The sequence below is a fragment of the Lagopus leucura genome, unplaced genomic scaffold (assembly GCF_019238085.1).
Source record: "Lagopus leucura isolate 7727_CA_CO unplaced genomic scaffold, USGS_WTPT01 Super-Scaffold_1, whole genome shotgun sequence".
NCBI classification, from domain to species: domain Eukaryota; kingdom Metazoa; phylum Chordata; class Aves; order Galliformes; family Phasianidae; genus Lagopus; species Lagopus leucura.
The window spans coordinates 22,142,562-22,159,361 of record NW_024962250.1 but is presented as its reverse complement, the minus strand read 5'-3'; the positions used below and the strand labels follow the sequence as shown (position 1 = coordinate 22,159,361).

At 41.9% G+C, this 16,800-nt stretch overlaps 1 protein-coding gene across 4 annotated transcripts; it reads right to left on the bottom strand.

Annotated features, from left to right (window-relative positions):
* Positions 1-5,721: 5,721 nt before the first annotated feature.
* On the bottom strand, positions 5,722-15,731 carry CIPC (CLOCK interacting pacemaker). 4 transcript variants are annotated; one of them, XM_042863421.1, is made up of 4 exons: positions 15,681-15,731; positions 12,286-12,460; positions 11,241-11,410; positions 5,722-7,613 (listed from the first exon to the last, which is right to left on the bottom strand). In XM_042863421.1, exons 2-4 carry the CDS (start codon positions 12,356-12,358, stop codon positions 6,732-6,734), a joined length of 1,125 nt encoding a protein of 374 aa, XP_042719355.1. In that variant the 5' UTR covers positions 12,359-12,460; positions 15,681-15,731; the 3' UTR covers positions 5,722-6,731. The 4 variants fall into 4 exon arrangements, with proteins under 4 accessions (XP_042719355.1, XP_042719345.1, XP_042719366.1 ...); XM_042863411.1 differs by having other exon boundaries at positions 12,286-14,088; positions 15,681-15,722; XM_042863432.1 differs by lacking the exon at positions 15,681-15,731 and adding an exon at positions 14,007-15,433.
* Between the last annotated feature and the right edge of the window lie 1,069 nt (positions 15,732-16,800).

The window sequence follows — 16,800 nt, the reverse complement described above, 5'->3', positions numbered from 1 at the left end:
TCTGTCAAACACTGCCTTCTTCCACTGAAACAAAAACAGCCTAAAATTTGCTCCTGACTACGTCATTTAATATTATTTTAAATTGGAATACAACATAGAATTATTTATAACTAAAGATGAAACAGCTTAGAAGGAAGGAAGCAGATGTTAGTAATGTATGAGACTGGTGACTTAAAATCAGTTTGACCTGCTTTCCGGATGCAAACTGAATTCAAAGGACTACGGAAATATACTTAAGGGACAGGAGGTCACTAACCTTAGCAGGTCCACAGAAGATTTAGTCTTCAGACCATAGGTGCTACTAAAATGAGAGATAGTGGCAGTAGGGAAAGTCGATATGGCAGAACTCTTTGCAACGCTGTTATGCTTTAAGTGCTCCACTTAAAAATGCATTTAAATAATTTTAAGGGATAGGAAGAAGAGCACCAGAGATGAACAAAGGATGGGGAAAAATTGAGAGCTTAAACAGTTACTTTAACAACGCAAGCTGAGGAATGACTTGTTTGGTTTATAAATACCTATAGTGAAAAGAGCAATATCACAGCATGCATTTCAGGTTAGCAGACAAAAGGTAAAAGCTCTGACAGCTGGATACTGAAAGATGACATTCAAGATAAAAGGCACATTTTTAACTGTAAGTAATTACCTTGTGAACAACTTGGGTGGATTCTTCATTGTGAGGAGCTTTCAAATGAGGGCTGGATGCTTCTTTCAAAGATGCACTTTAGTTCAAACAAGAATTTGAGAAAGTCTTGGAAACTGCACTCCACAATAGAGGAGGCCAAAACACTGTTTCCTTCTGTCTTCTGAGTCAGACAAGCGGAATTTACACTCGAGCAGTTAAATTTGTCTCACAGACAGAAGTCTCATGCATTTTGGACACTTTGGAACACATTATACAGTTGAGAACTGTATGGCTACACTATACAGCTGCCTGCAAGGAATTAACACACAGATAAAGAAAGAGTGTAAAACTGTGTAGGCAGGAGCCCCTATTTCTGTCCCGGAATAGAGAGAAAAAAAAGCAGTAACAGCAAGCTACAGCCTAGTGCATGCCAGAAATTTTGTCCTCAGCTCAAGTCTGCTGGGGACTCCGCTCCTTTCAGACTTTTGTGTTATCAGAAAGATAAAGAAGCAAGTCTCGTCCTCAGTGAAATAAAGATTAGCAGGCCTAATATCCTGTAGATAGACTTCATAGTGTAAAAAAATCGAGCCAGAAGAGATGGAAACACTGTGTTGGTGAAAAAATCTACTGCTTTACTTGTACCTATACCTGTCAGGAGAACAAAGGCTGCAAACAGTGAGTTTGCACTCTCAGTGAATAGAAAGACCTCCATTGATGGCACTCCTCTTTGGATGTAAAGCAGTATGGTTCAAGCCATTGTCCCGCCTAGCTCAAAGAGAAAACTTGAAGCAGAATCTCCTGTACCTTACTTTATGACGGTATCTCAAGCCATGATGTTGCTGGGTGTTTTGGGAATGACTGCCTAGTTCTTGCTGTAAGTTTGATTTTGAAGAAAAGACAACCACATTTTGAAAAACCTGTTTTATTGAAAATCTGGGATACAGATTTAGTTGATGAGCATTCTCCTCCAAGAAAGGGACTAAATTTTTTCACCCAAGTAATCCTTTTGGTAACAAACTATCCATACCCTTCACAATTCAGACCTTACGCATACCTGGCTGGCAGATTAAGCTAGTGTAGGAGTTCGCCCTGCACAGACAGTGAGTATAATGTACAGTCATCACATGGAAGTAACAGTTAAGGAACTGAAAAATTCTTCCAAGTTTTCATGACAAATCTATGGCAATGGTCACGCACTGCAATATATTTTTAGAGTTCTGTACAGGCCACTTTGAGTCAGGCTCCTCCCAGAAATCCTTTAATTCACATACACTGTTAAAGCTCACATGTCACTCTTCAGTAAGAAATCATAGTATCACTTTTGGATCTGCACTTTCCCACATGGGCAACATGGTCTTGTGGAAATAAGTAAAGCATGATTTGGAATCAAGGACTTGGCAGCTCAACAGCACTAGACCAAGCCATATATTTTTCAACTATATACTTTATTTGATTCATATTTCACAGTCTATTTCTGTAAAGATTTAACAAAAAGGTCATGTTTTATAACAGGGCTCTTAGGCTACTGTATTCAAAGCTGACAATGAACTCAAAAGGTACAGAAAAAGTTTACATTCCAACTAGAGCAGTAGATCTTCAAAAATATGTAGCAAAAGTAATCAAAAATACCAATGTTTATTTAACCTCAATAGAAAAACAGCAGTTTGTCTGAGCCATGAAGATACCCTGCTTGCTAACTGTAGCAGGAACTGAAGCCCCAGCAGACCATCTCACTGACTTTTTAGACTGGGACACGTGCTTTAGACCAACTTGTCTTGCCACTTTTAAAGTTAAAAAAAAAAAACAAACAAAAACCAAACCAAAACAAAAAAGCTCTCTAAGTTTACTGCTTGCATGTTTCCAATTAAAGAGGTTAATGTTTCTGCTCATCTCCGCTGGACCGCTTCCAGATCCCTGCCCAGAATCAACATCGACTCTTGCCCTAATACAGTCAACTAAATTTTCCTCAAAAGAGCACCAGAGCTATGCTGTTTTATTAAATTGCAGCCAAGAAAGGAAAGTCCTTACTGTTTAAAGCTTTACTAGGACTTCTCGGAATAAAGGCGGCTAAGAGAAACTGAACAGAAAGATATCTGACAATGTATCTGTTATTAGGGCCTTCAAAATCCTTTATGGTAACTGCAAATTTTGAAGCAAAATTTGTCTAGGGATACAACTCCTATGGGGCCCTGGCCTTACCCATACAGAGCTCTAAGAGTTTTTCTAGTTCAGCAAAACCTCTTTAAATCTGCACTGATGCCCAGTAGATTTCTAACCAGCTGCTGGACATTATTCCAGATTTATCAAATACATACTTATACAAATTAACCATTTGAAATGCCTATCAGCTGTAAGCATACACTTCAGCTCGCTCTTGGTGTCGTCAGGGAAAAATGTACGTGGTGCTGAGAGGACTATGAGAGAGTTTTAGCAGCTAGAGGTTCCCTAAGCCAAAGTGCCAGGCCAAGTTTTTTGCCAGTGCAAGGCCAGGTTTTCCATTCCCTATACTCCAACAGAGCAACAGAAATAGGAAGGACATCAAATAGTAAAAAAAAATAAAATTCTTTACTGTAAGGGTGGTCAAACAGTGGAACAAGTTTCCTAGAGGAAATCTCTACGAGGGGGATGATACCCCATGCTTGAAATATTAGAAAAGACATTTGGATAATGTCCTCATTAACACACTTGAGCTTTCAGTTAGCCCTGAAGCAGTTAGGCAGTTTGACTCGATGATCTTTGAAGGTCCCATCGAAGTAATGACACAGAATCATTTAAGAGGTCACCGGTGTACTCATTCATCATATACAGCTGGAATTCAACTTCATTTTTCTTACCTCCTTTCATCTCTAGAGAAAACCTGAATCCATCGTGTTTTCTAGGAAGACAACCACTTCCTATTAACACATTCTGAACTTCCTATTCCTCTCTATAATTGATAGACAGAATAAGAATGCTAAGAAAAATAGAATAGATACCCTATGCACTTTCCCACACTACACCTCTAAGACTATTAAAGGTATCAGATCAATGGAACTGCCTCCTACTCCTTCCTCTAAGAAGCTCTCATCCTCTGGGATTCTTACACAAATGGCACAGGGCCCCACCACATCTACCCACCCAACAATTGTCATTTAATGCAGATATCACATGCAGTTCTGGAAGAGCTAGTTACGTCCTACATTGTTACACTGTATTATGCTGCTTTCCTGCCTTTTGTTTTCTCTGGTTTAATTTTGATACTGCTGTGCTGCAAGTTGGGATATCCTATTATGCACAATTATAGTGAAAACACCACACAGTCTTCAAAAATCTGTCTCAGTATATTCCTATGTACCATGCTACAGGAGCAGCAGCACAGCAGTTCAGCAGGAGAACAGGATGAACAATGAAACACACTGCTATTAGTTTGTTACAGCTCATAAACGGCTTTATGGGGAACCCTGACACATTTATCTCTAGGCCTCTGGCTAGGGAAAACATCACTCCCATTTCTCCTCCACATGAGACATCTACAGCATTTCTTTACATTGGTTTTTCCCTAAATAGGGGAAAACCCCTTATTAGAGGGAAATCCCTTGCACCTTTTCTACTGAGTGTATTTTAGGAAGTCTAGAACAGCATTCTCCACAGCCTTCTCTAATCTTAATTCCCAAAGGCATCAGAAAATGAAGGGGTCTAACCACAAACTAGCGAGAGTTCTACTATAATTTCAAGTACCTCTTTTACGAATCTGAAATGAAGTGATCAGAGCATCAAAATACCCAGAAATCTATATGGCACACTTTTTGGAAAGCATTTTCAAGTGGAAATGAACACGCTATAATCAATCCAGATTTCTTATCCCTCATAGGAAGAGACGTTCTTAGTTCGTTTGTACAGCCTGCCTCTGCTAAAAAGCAAACAGACCCTTTTTACTGGAGGGACTGACAAAAGTGTCTAGATAAACTGACATCTGTAGAATAGCTTTTGCAACTGACAACTGCAGATGTCTGCTAATACCACTGCATAAGATGTTAGCCCTTAACTACATTTAATGTCAAGCAGGCTAGGGATGAGACACAGTTACATGGACAAAAATGGTTTTGTTTAACTTCAAACTCAAGCAGATAAAACTTTCAGCAAGATTTTCCAAGTTGACATCTTTTTATTTAGTTATTTTTAAGTACACATATTCACTCAATTTCTCTCAGTAACAAAAAAAAGGAGGGAAGGGAGATGGGAGGACTTGTTTTCCCATGGGCCCCTTCTACTCTCACTTCTCTCCTTTTTTTCATTCTTAGCAATTGATTTCATAGATTCACAGAATTGTAGGGGCTGGAAGGGACCTCTAAAGATCATCTAGACCAACCCTCCTGCCAAAGCAGGCTCCCTAGACCAGGTTCCACAGGTAGGCATCCAGGCAGGTCTTAAACATTTCCAGAGAAGGAGGCTTCAGTCTCTCCGAGCAGCCCGTTCCAGTGCTCCGTCACTTCACCCTTTCCATGAAGAAGTTTTCATACACATTTGTGTGCAACTTCCTAAGCTTCAGTTTGTGGCCATTCCCCCTCATCCTATCGCCACTGCTGCAAAGAGTCTGGCCTTGTCCCTTTGCCTCCAGCACCTTAGATATTTACGGACATTGATCAAACCCCTCTCAGCCTTCTTTTTTCAGACATAGGTTGCTCAGCCTTTCCTCATAAGAGAGGTGCTTCAAGCGCTCTGTCATCTTAGCGGCCCTCTGACGGACTCTTTCCAACAGATCCCTGTCTTTTCTGTACTGGGGAGCCCAGAACTGGATGCAGTACTCCAGATGAGGCCTCACTAGGACAGAGTAGAGGGGAAAGATCACCTCCCTTGACCTGCTGGCCACACTCCTTTTAGGGCATCCAAGGACACCATTGGCATTCGTGGCCACCAGGGCACACTGCAGAGTCCCAGGTCCCTTTCTGCAGAGCTCCTCTCCAGCAGGTTATCCCCCAACCTGTACTGGTGCATGTGGTTATTCCTCCTTAGGTGCAAGACTTTACACTTGCTCTTGTTAAACCTAATCTGGTTCCTCCCTGCCCAACTCTTCAGCCTGCCTGGGTCTCGCTGAATGGCAGCACAGCTTTCTGGTGTGCTTCCTCCCAGCTTCATATCATCAGCAAACTTGCTGAGCGTGGACACTATCCCCTCATCATCAAGGTCACTGATGCAGATGCTGAACAAGACTGGGAGCAATTTCACAGCAAAAAAAAAAAAAAAAAAAAAAAAAAAAAAGAGTTTAGCCTTATAAACGAAAGATATATGGATAAAATAACATTTAACTAGTCTTGCCAAATTAACTCTGGTGAACAAGTGTCTTTCTTGCACAATGTTTAAAAATGCCTCTGCATTCTACCAAGAAAATCTAAAGCCTTTTGCTCCGTACACTTTTTAGTCACTAACGGGAAGTGCAAATAAATACAGCTTTGAAACAAACACTTCCAGTGCAAGCCTTGCAATTCTCCTTCATTCATCCTTACAGACCAAAATCCAACATATACTCAACAAAATCAAGTCAGCGGGCTCCTAAGACTCTTGTCACTTTGGTCAAAGATTGCAGTAAATACAGAATGTTGCTTCACCACAAGCAGATCTTCACTAATTCAAAACAATTGTAACCCCGAAAGCAAGACTCTCTGTCGACAGTCAGCAACAGTCTGATAGCACCCCACCAAACTGATCTTCTCCTCACACCAACTCCCTTCCTGCAACTGATGACAGCCCAATACTGGGGACTGTTTTGCCATGCCACTCTCAGAACTCACAATCTGAAGATGGGAATAGGAAAAGACTTGCTTGCAGAATTCTGCAAATGACTGTCTTCTCACAGCAAGAATGGGAGCATGCCAGCAGAGCACATCCAAGCTTCTGAAGTCCAAGACAGTATAGAGTTAGCAAGGAGTTCAAGGTCATACTGGAGTAGTGAGTAGTCATCTTGCCAAGATCCCACTGTGCTGTCCCAGTCCCAGTCCCACGGATGGCTGTAAAGACAAGCTGTGAATGGCATGCTACCTTGCACATCTTGGACTCAGAATGTTCAAGTAAAAGCTTGAGACAGGAAATAGGAGGCACAGGAATAACTTAACATCTATGTACCATTTTACTACATGTTTGGATAAGTGGAGTCTTCAAGGTTGCTATTAGCTTTATCTGAACCTGTTAGCGATGCTTCTAGCTCTGCCCATGACTGTGGAGCATTGTTCTTTATTGCCTCTATGAAAAGTTGTGTTTGGTGCTTCAGCCTGTCCAGCTCAGCTTGAGTCACCTGGTTCTGATGAATGAGCTCCTTGGTTTTTAAAGTGATCTCTAGCAATCCTGACCTGCGTAGCACAACGAGTGTATTCTGAAAGCGTCTGCACTTACTTTGCTGTTGCAAAAGCAGCTCGGGGGTAGTGCAAGTCTCTTCTGGTATCAGTGGCAGGCTCCACACTGCAGACTGCATTGTAGTTTGTGATGCACTCTCATTCTCATGAGGAGTGCACTTTGCTGTCTGTAGAGTTCCAAAAGGCAAAAGAGAAGCCAAACCTGGAACTTTTGGAGTGTCAGCAGAAACGCGATGTAAACCAGGAAGATTTGACACTTTTCCAGTTGTCATCAAACTTGAAGAACTTTGCTGGTTAGAATCTTGAGGAGCCTTAAAGCTAACTGGCAGATGGGCAAAAGGACTAGTAGTAGACAAACCTGTGCTCCTTGATATAGGAGAAGTCTCCATTTTAGATGCTTCTGTGCAGAGTCGTTTATGGCAACTGGTTTCCTGATGTTCCTCTAGATCGAAGGAGTGATCTCTTTTACAGGGCTGTGGTGCTATTTTGGGATAAGAGTTCAGGATGGGCAGGTAGTTAGTGGGATCGTTTCTCTTTTTCCCGACAGGGTGAGGGTTAATGGGAGGTGGGATTGATGGGTGAAGAAATACCAGCTGTGGCTGAGCTGGAATCACTTCAAAGGATGGCTGGACAGTCCAAGACTGGAGCTGGGATGAACTCCCCTGAGAAGCATAAATGGGGAAAAACAATTCTTACAGCAGTGCTACTGATAAGGATTAAAAAACCTTAAGCAAAACAGGTGAATTATGCCATTTCTTCATAATTGATACATGCTACACAAGGTAACATACTGTGAGCAGCTTATTATCAAACTTGTTCTTCTCTGACAACAGAACGTAACACTAAAATCAAAGCTGAAAACCATACATAGAGAATATATTTAAAAACAATTCAATTTATACACACTTTCCCTAATAAGAATTACAGTGCATGCTTGTATCATGCAGTGCTAGTGTAAAATTATTACTGCACTTGAGGCTAAAGAAGAAGTACACAGAAAATTTGAAAAATAAACTTGAAAAATTCTGGTTATGAAATATTCCAGAAGAGTTGGAGACAGCACACGTATTTCAGGAGCAATTCAGACTCCCTCTTTGTTGAAATGCAGCAACTCCAATTCTGTCATTTCTATTCTTACAGCAAGCTTTTGAAATGGTTATTTAACACAGACATTACTTAACGTAGCTGCTCAGTAAGTCTTAGAATCACAAGTACAATAAACAGTTGCAATAAATTTAAAACCATGAAGTTGAAAGAAGAAAAAATAATGACTATCAACCAATTCAAGGAAAACTGCCTGTTCTAAGCCCCAGACAGTAATTCCATCCTTTTGGTGAAATCCTGTGCAATGCCTTAAAAGCATTATATGTCAAGAAAAGTGTTCAAGTCTTTATGTCCTTCCACAAATCACATTCTGCAATATAGGTAGGGTAATACATCGATTTTTACAAGACTTTACCTTTTCTTTCACAAATACACTACTGGGGAACTTCATGAGATCTCCTGTCCTGCACACCTTTCTCTTGACGTATCAAATGGTCTGGTAAAAAATAGTACTTCTTTCAGGAAAAACAAAAACAAAAAAATCTTCACTTCTTCTAGCACAATAAACTCTCTCCTGTTTCTCCAATTTCCATTATTTGGAATGTTACTGCAGGCCTGCTGAGGGCACTAGTTTTAGCAGCACTACAATATTTCATTCTTTTTTGTACTATTTTGATTCGTCTGAAATCCAGCCTCCTTTCTTCAGCCTCAGAACATTTAAACTGGCAAATGCTAACATGCTTTGCTGAAGTCCACTCCTGTCAGCAGAAGACTTAACTTGACAAAGGTGGGCACCATCCACTGATTCAGATATTGAGACTCGGCGATGAGATTCAATTACCAACTCTGACACTGAGTTCAGTGGGCAAGAAGCTCTGTAGTAGTTAACATTAGTTCCTTATTTCACAGACAAAAGAACACATCCAAAAGAAAGGTACCCAGACAAATTAAGAGTGGTCAAGTATATATACATACCATGGCTATATAAACATCAGACAGAACATGAAACCTTAAGAGCAAGGCTTAGGACTCAGAAATTGTTATTTATGCAGTACCCAGCATACTGGAGCCCCAAATTCATCGAGGCCTAAAGAACTGTGATAACAGTCTACCACGCTCTTGTTTTTATCCCCTACTCCCATCTCCACTATTCACTTTCTTGTCCTTTCCATTCTCATTATGTTCTGCTCTTATTGTCACACCCAAAAATCTCATTTTTAGTAGAGGAGACATTTAGTTTTACAAATTCTGCAGTCAACATCCTGCACATACCAGTGTTACTCACCTAAAAAGCCTTCTCACCTATTATAAACTTCTAAAAACTTTACCTCAGCACTACTGTATTCCAGAGAATCACTTCCTGCTTTATTTTTTTTAGTAACATAGTTAGCTGTTTGCACTCTGAAATCAGGACAGCAGATAAACATCACTAAGCAGAAACACAGTGGTTTTAGGACAGAAGGTGATGCTGACCGAGACTGAAACAGATAAACTGTGGTAGCTGGGGACACTGCATTATTATTATTATTTATTATTATTATTATTTTGGTCCAGAGAGCCTAATTGAGAATTGTGTTGAAAAGAGCACATTAATAAGATGATCAGCATGACTACTTGAGGTAACAAGACTCAGTGGAAAGAGCTAGAAAGACACTCCATCATTCTGACCTTGTCTTGCTGCTTTTACTTATTGAAATGAACATTTTCAATTTAAAATGACTGTCCTTATCCACAAATAATTAGATTTAAATGTTATGAACGGCTCCAATTAACTGAGTCTGGTAATTTTATCTACATCTTCCTCTGCATCTTTTTTTCCTTTTGCTACACTATCAACATTCAAGTTATGTGTATCATATGGATACTTCTCCTTCCTATTTGTAACAAAATCAAGAATTCAAAATGCCCAATTCTTGAACCCCAGACCAACAGCTATCAGTCTGTGATGAAGCTTGTCTCTTCCCTATTACAAGAGAACCTGGGCATTTGTGTTTTAAGTCATGTGCGTTCTGTCCACACATCTGAGAACATGGCTATAAAAAAAAAGCTTCTTGTTAAGATGAAGCACAATGCTCAGATCAGAACCATGTGCCCCAACAAATGCATGACCTGTCAAATTATTGGAACAGGTTACCCAGAGAATTGTTGGAGTCTCTGTCCCCAGAGGTATTTCAGAAACATGCAGATATGGCACTCAGGGACACATTTTAGTGGGCATGGTGGTGATGGATGGACGGTTGGACTAGACGGTTTTTGAGATCTTTTCCAACCTTAATGATTCTATGAAATATTAGCAAGAACCCACCTCTATGCTGGCTCTGACACACAGCATTTAACAGATTTTTCTCCTTTTCAAAACAGATTCAGTATAAAAGAATGAAGATCTATTTCTTTTTTCTTCACTCTTGCTGTATTCTCATACGTATTCTAATAGTAAAAAAGGCTGAAGTACTTTTGCCTTGTTTATCAACACGAGTAGAAGCAAGAAGCCTAACAGTATAGCAGTACTTCAAACTTGTAGCTTTTGCACCTTCTGTCACATTACAGACCTTTTTGATGTCACACAGAAGCGCTAGAGGAGTAACACATAATATGATATTGGAAGGTACAAACATGGAATGTAATTGTTGCAACGTGAGACATGATATGTAATTAAGAAAAAAGCTGCTCAAATAAATATACTGAAACTAATTTTAGATACAGATTTGATTTGTTCATTTATAACTTTCTAGATGAAGGCTTCATATTGCATCCAAAGCATTTCCAGAATCTAAGAAGTGGAAAGCAAAAGCAATCATCCTACTCCTTTGTCTAAACTGAACAAGAAAGAATCACAGAACGGCCAGGGTTGGAAGGGACCTCAAAGATCACGAATCTCCAACCCTCCTGCCACATGCAGGGCCACCAACCTCCACATTTAGTACTAGACCAAGAAATCATCAGCTTTTGAATGGAAAAATACTTATTCTGGTTTGATCTTTGGTGCCATTTGAATAACATCATAAAGATCTATTTTTTGCAGATCCCTTTGAGGCAAAGAGCAGATGCAATGCAGCTTCGGTACTTCATCTTTTTCCCCCCTTAGCAGTTTTAGCTGCCTCTCCAAAAGACGGGTTGTTATTAACAAAACTTTACAAATTACTGCTTACTTTTTGGACTGCATCAACTTCATACAATCCTTTTTGAAAAGAAAATATAAAAAAATTTTTTTTGCAGTATTTTCTGATATATTATTTTTTCCTTACCTGCTTTACTAGAACATTTTTCATTACAACCATAGGAGAAAGTGCAGGAAAGGAGCTGCTTGTGGTCACAGGGCAAGGCCAAGGCCCATCCTCTGCATTCCAACACAGCGCATTCAGGACATCCTCAGAGTCAGTATGCTCCATAGCACTTAGGCACTCTGAACTGCCATCTGCCAAATGTAGAATTCAGCTGTTAGTAATTTCTCATGTAGCATGCTTACTGTTTCCTTTCTGTTCTACTATTCTGTGCCCTTTCAATTAAGCATAGTGAATAATGAAGTTCAATTCTGCAATACCAATAAAATTAGATCTTTTGTGACAGCTATTAAGTGACCTTTATTTATTAAAAGTTTTTGTATTTCACAACAGTTCTGATGCAAATACTGTCTCCACGAAAATCTATTTATTTTTGTTCATCTGTATTTAGTCTCCAAGGGATGACATGCTACCACAAAGTCAGCTCTGAAGACTGTTACACAAAAGAGCTAGCAGATTCAGGTCCATGCTGCAATCTTTTGCATTTTTAAATCTGCTACCCACAAACCCAGTGTGCACAGTACCTCCCACAAAAACACTTTTAACTTTTAAAGGGAATCTTTGTATGATTATTTGTTGATTATTAAAACAGAACATACTGTCTACATTTTGCTGATGTTACAAAAATCACAGTTTTATCAGGCTCTAATGACAATCCAGTCAAACTGCAAGACATTACATGACATAATCCAATAGTTCATTGATCACTGCAAAGAACAAAAGTTAATTTCCATTCCCACTTCTAGACTCTGAAGAAAAGGATTCCTCCATTCAGTTCTTTGTTAAGCACATTTTTATATTCTCATGCCACTGAAACTCACAGGATGAACTACACAACGCTCCACTCCAAAAATTTTGATGGTAGGATTATTTTTTAACCTGCCTTAGATATGAAGACCCTACCATGTAATCAAACACAAACTGCAAAGGGTTGGAGTCAGCTTTATCCAATATCACCAGCACTCTGAAAACAGGAAGAAAAAAGAAAAGTAGCACTGTCTTTCTAAACCTGAGTATCCGGAGTCCTTGTCAGATTCAGCTGCTGCCATGCTGAAGTGATGGTTCAAGCTCTTCATTTCCATCCGTGTGCTCAGTATTTTTTTGAGGGTGTCAATACGTGACTATTTTGTCTCCATGCTTCCCCAGTGCTGGTGGCTGTCTTCAACACCTCTTCCATTGAGGAACTATAAAAACCATTAAAAAACAAAACAGAGACTTCCTCTGGATCTAACAAAAGATCCAACAGTATAAGTCAAAAGCAGCTATGCATGTCCTTGCACAAATCTTATCAAAGTTTTGAGGCATCTGTTAAGCAATCTGTGGAATTCTATTAAATTTCCAGCTACACATTTGCTTTTTATCACAGATTTAGGTTAGCAAACACTTGCCAGTGAAACCACTGCTTATTCCCTACAAAACACTCTGAACTATTCATATTTAATAACACATTAGAGAACAGAAAAGACAGGCCACAATTCTTTGCATCACATTACTTTGCAGAACTTTTGGGACTCAAGCCTTCCACCTGCCTCAGGCTAATTTCTTAAGTTTCAAGGAAGTTCCCACAATCCAATCTTTCAGTTCCCTGTACCAACTACAAGGGAATGATACCACAGTAGACGTGGCTGTTGAGTCCTTCAGAGTAGGTTAAAACATGTTGAAAAATCTAAGACAGAAATAAAGAAATTAATTGAAGCAGAAGTACAGTACAGTTTTTTTGTTGTTCTTGTTGAATGCAATTACTCTTTTAAAACACGCCATTGCTGTGAACACTGCCAGTAGATAAATCCAAGAGGATTCAGAAGTACTACAGACATGGATTTGGCGGAAGGGCAGATGACCATATCTTGTTCAGCTCTTTCCTTCAGTAGCTTGGCAAGTCAAGTACAGAGCACAGGTCTGCCAATCTTACTGTATTACCTGAAGTAGAATCATTCCATACGTAAAATCACTGGTGCATGGTACATTCATTTTGGGAGCACAGTACATATTTCTAACTTTGCTAAAAATTCCGACAGATGAGGCAATAACCCACAACTTCTATAGCCACAAATGTTAGTAAATAGAATCATAGAATCATTAAGGTTGGAAAAGACCACTAAGACCATCCAGTCCCCATCAAGTCCAACCACCCTCCCATCAGCACCATGCCCACCAAACCACATCCCTGTAGATGAATGTAATTTCCTGAACTGGCAAAAATGCAATGCCCAGCTCTACTGGATGGCTCTGAAGTTCAGCACGATGGTTAACCAAGACCAAATAGCAGATATATAGTGTACAGCAGTCATCTGCAACTAAATCAAGGCTCTTCTGAGTGAAGTGGAATAATCACTTATTTCTTTCTACACTGCCAGTAAATTAATTGGAGACTTTCAGGGTAGCTCAAATGACTCAAAGAATGAAATGTAAATAGACAACTAAAATATTAGAGCCACTTTTCTTCCTACAAAGGCAAAACAAGCTAAAAGCTACTCATAAACAATTTATTCCCAAGAATTAAAGTTGCCCAGGTTACATCTGTCTTCCAAACAGCTATTCTAGGAGCTGGATTGCAAATAAGTCAGCCATGCTGGATGAAGCCCACACAACAAACACAGTTGAAACCTGCAAAGCTGTGGTTTTGTTATAACAGTCTGTTTCATTCTCTGAATGAAGCAAGTCTTGTGATCAGAGAACAAGATAGGGATGAAGAAATCCATACTGCTAAAAGCACAACACACAGTATACCTGCAAGTCACTCCTAGTGGAGATGTGGCCTTAGAAATGCCTCCCCATACCCTTTCTGAATGAAAATTCTGAAAGTCTGGAACTAGAAGTGACAAAACAGAAAAATGCAGTTACATGATGGCCTCCTGCGACACGTACTCGTAACAACCTTCCCATGCTTCCTAAGGGTAGGTAGGCTTTTGTAAAACTAAGAACAGTTTCTCCTCTTATAAAAGGTAGGAGAGACTTTAGCTAACAAAAAGCTGACAGGATGAAACACAGAAATTGACCAATACTATTCATAAAAATTTCCTATAAAGCAACTCTTTCAAGTTTCATCTCATGTTAGAGCTGTATATTTAAATTAAAATTACAGAAACTTTGAACTTCACATAACAGACAAAGCAGGAGCCCATTAACAGCACTGACTAGTGACATCTACCTCAAGTAACACTGCAACATACATATTCTGGAATAACCTACCCCCAAAAGTAAGTTTCTCCTTAAGGTCCTTACACTTGATGGCTAGAATTGTGCTTGAAATTCTTAAGCCTTAGCACCTCCATTAATGAATTCCATATGTTAAATAACACTGCTGACATGCTAAGTGGCTGCCTGTAAAGGCAGAAGAACGTTCAACAGAAGAAAACTTAGTCACTAGTCTTCTGCCTCATTTCTACTTCTGTCTTCAGTCACACCTGCTGACCTGCTAACAGACATGGAGCTGTCAGAACTACGGAAAAGTAACCTAGGTGCTATCCCTGCTTTGTGTCTCGTTCATAGAATCATCTGATAGGACTTATCAAGGAATCACGATCAGGAAATCCAGTAATTACTGGCATTTTAAACTAGTTATCAGTATACATTGTAATCTGTATGAATTTTAACTGGATTAAAAGCTATGAAGATAACCCTGCTTCGCAGTCACTACCAGAACAGCATGGCTGAATGTTTGCGATATGGACAAGTGATAAATGAAGGAGCCGGATCCCAGCTTCTGTTACCTATCCTTCTCCAAAGCAGACATTAGTTAAGAAAGCACTGCGTATGGAATGCGAGTGTGAAGAAGAGCTAGCAATACATGAAATACAAGCACCCCTTCTGCCAGCCAGGCACCCCGTCGAAGGGACCCACGAAGCTCACAGAGCTCCGCTCCCGGCTCCACACAGCACCATTCAAAGTTCAAACCCTACGGCCGAGACAGCTATCCCAGCTCTCCAGCTGCGGGCCCTGGAGCTGCGACCGCCGTACGCAGCCCGCTCCACGCCCGACCGCTCTGCGGACGGAACCTCATGCCGGCATCCGACCGGCGTCCCCCCAAAGACGCAACTCCAGGCCGTTCCTCGGCTCCCACCAAGGGAAGGTTTGCGAGCTGCCGGCCGATCTTCCCTTAACGACGTAACTAACTGAGAGACATCCACCCGCAAGCAGCGCTCGGGACGGCGAGCCCCCCGCAGCCCGCTCCCGGCGCTGCCTCCCACACCGCCGCGCTCTTACGGCCGCCCGCCTCCCCGGCGCCTCACCCGCGGGCAGGACCGGGCCGGGCCGTCCCGGAGCGCAGCGGGACGAGAGGTGCGGCGCAGCCCCTCCCCGCGGCGAGGCGGGGCCGGTCCCAGCCGAGATCGGGCCGCCCCGAGCACTACGGTCACACCGCGCTCTCAGCGGTAACGCGCGCCGGGCCCCGACACCCCTCACCTGGCCGCCGGCGGCCTCGGCGCCATCCGCTCCGCGCGTGCGCGGCGCCACCACCGCGGGGCGCAAAGCTCCCCACCGGCCTAGACGGGCCCGCCCCGGAAAGGGAAAGTGACACAGCCGCTTCCCTCAGCACTCATGCGCACGGCCGTCTGCGTGCGCCCTCTGTCGGTGGGGCGGGTGCAGTGCGCGTGCGTGGCCGTTAGGGCGGGAAGGGCAGTGGGGTGCTTTGTGGCGCCGTGTGCGGCGCGCAGCCGCCTCGGGCGTTGAGGCGGGAATAAATTCGGTCTGAAACCGTGTTCGCTGGCCCTCAAGCGTACGGTGGGGTCGGGTGTGGGGGAGTAGGCAGCTGTAGATTCACAGCTGTTGTGAGTACACGCGGGGCTCGCCAGGGAAAAAGGCACACTGAGGTGATGCCTGAAAAGCACTCGGGAGGTCCATCCACCCCGCTGCTGTCAGAGAAGTGTCGGAAAAGAGGATCTTCGCAATAAAAGCACTAGTGCTTTCTGCTATATGCAGCAAGTATGGAAGTGGGTGAAGCTGCCCGGCCTGGGCACCTGAGAGGATCGGGCAAGTGATCAAAGCCAGGAATCCGGGGTGCTGCTGGAGTTCCCAAGTGCTGTGCTGAGCAGTATAATTCATCTAACAAATGACAGTTTAGGCTTTTCTAGTGCCTGCTGTGCTGTGAGGAAGAGACGTAGCGTATGCACAGCCACATAGCAAACAGGGAAGGCAGCATCAGAAGTCCAGAAATGGAGAGGGAAAACACAGCAGATGAAAGAGCTGTCATAAGCAAATGAGGAGTAAAGGATACTCTTCTCCTTGGTTGGTAAATATGAAATAGTGGAAGGAATGTGTGTGTGGATTTGCCTTCCATGAACTGCAGGAAGCCAGGGGCAAACAAGGAGGAGGAGGAGGATCTTCTACATCAGTGACTACAGCAAGAATAGATGTTCTTTTTCTAAGACCCCTAAACGCTGCCAGCAGCCAGAAGTCTATCAGGATATTTTGCATTTGGAGATGAAAAGCAGTTTCATGAGAGAAAACAAAAGGGATGTGTGGAAGGGCTGAGCAACGACAATGATTTCCCTGAATAGTAGTACATAAAATGAATGCTTCCATT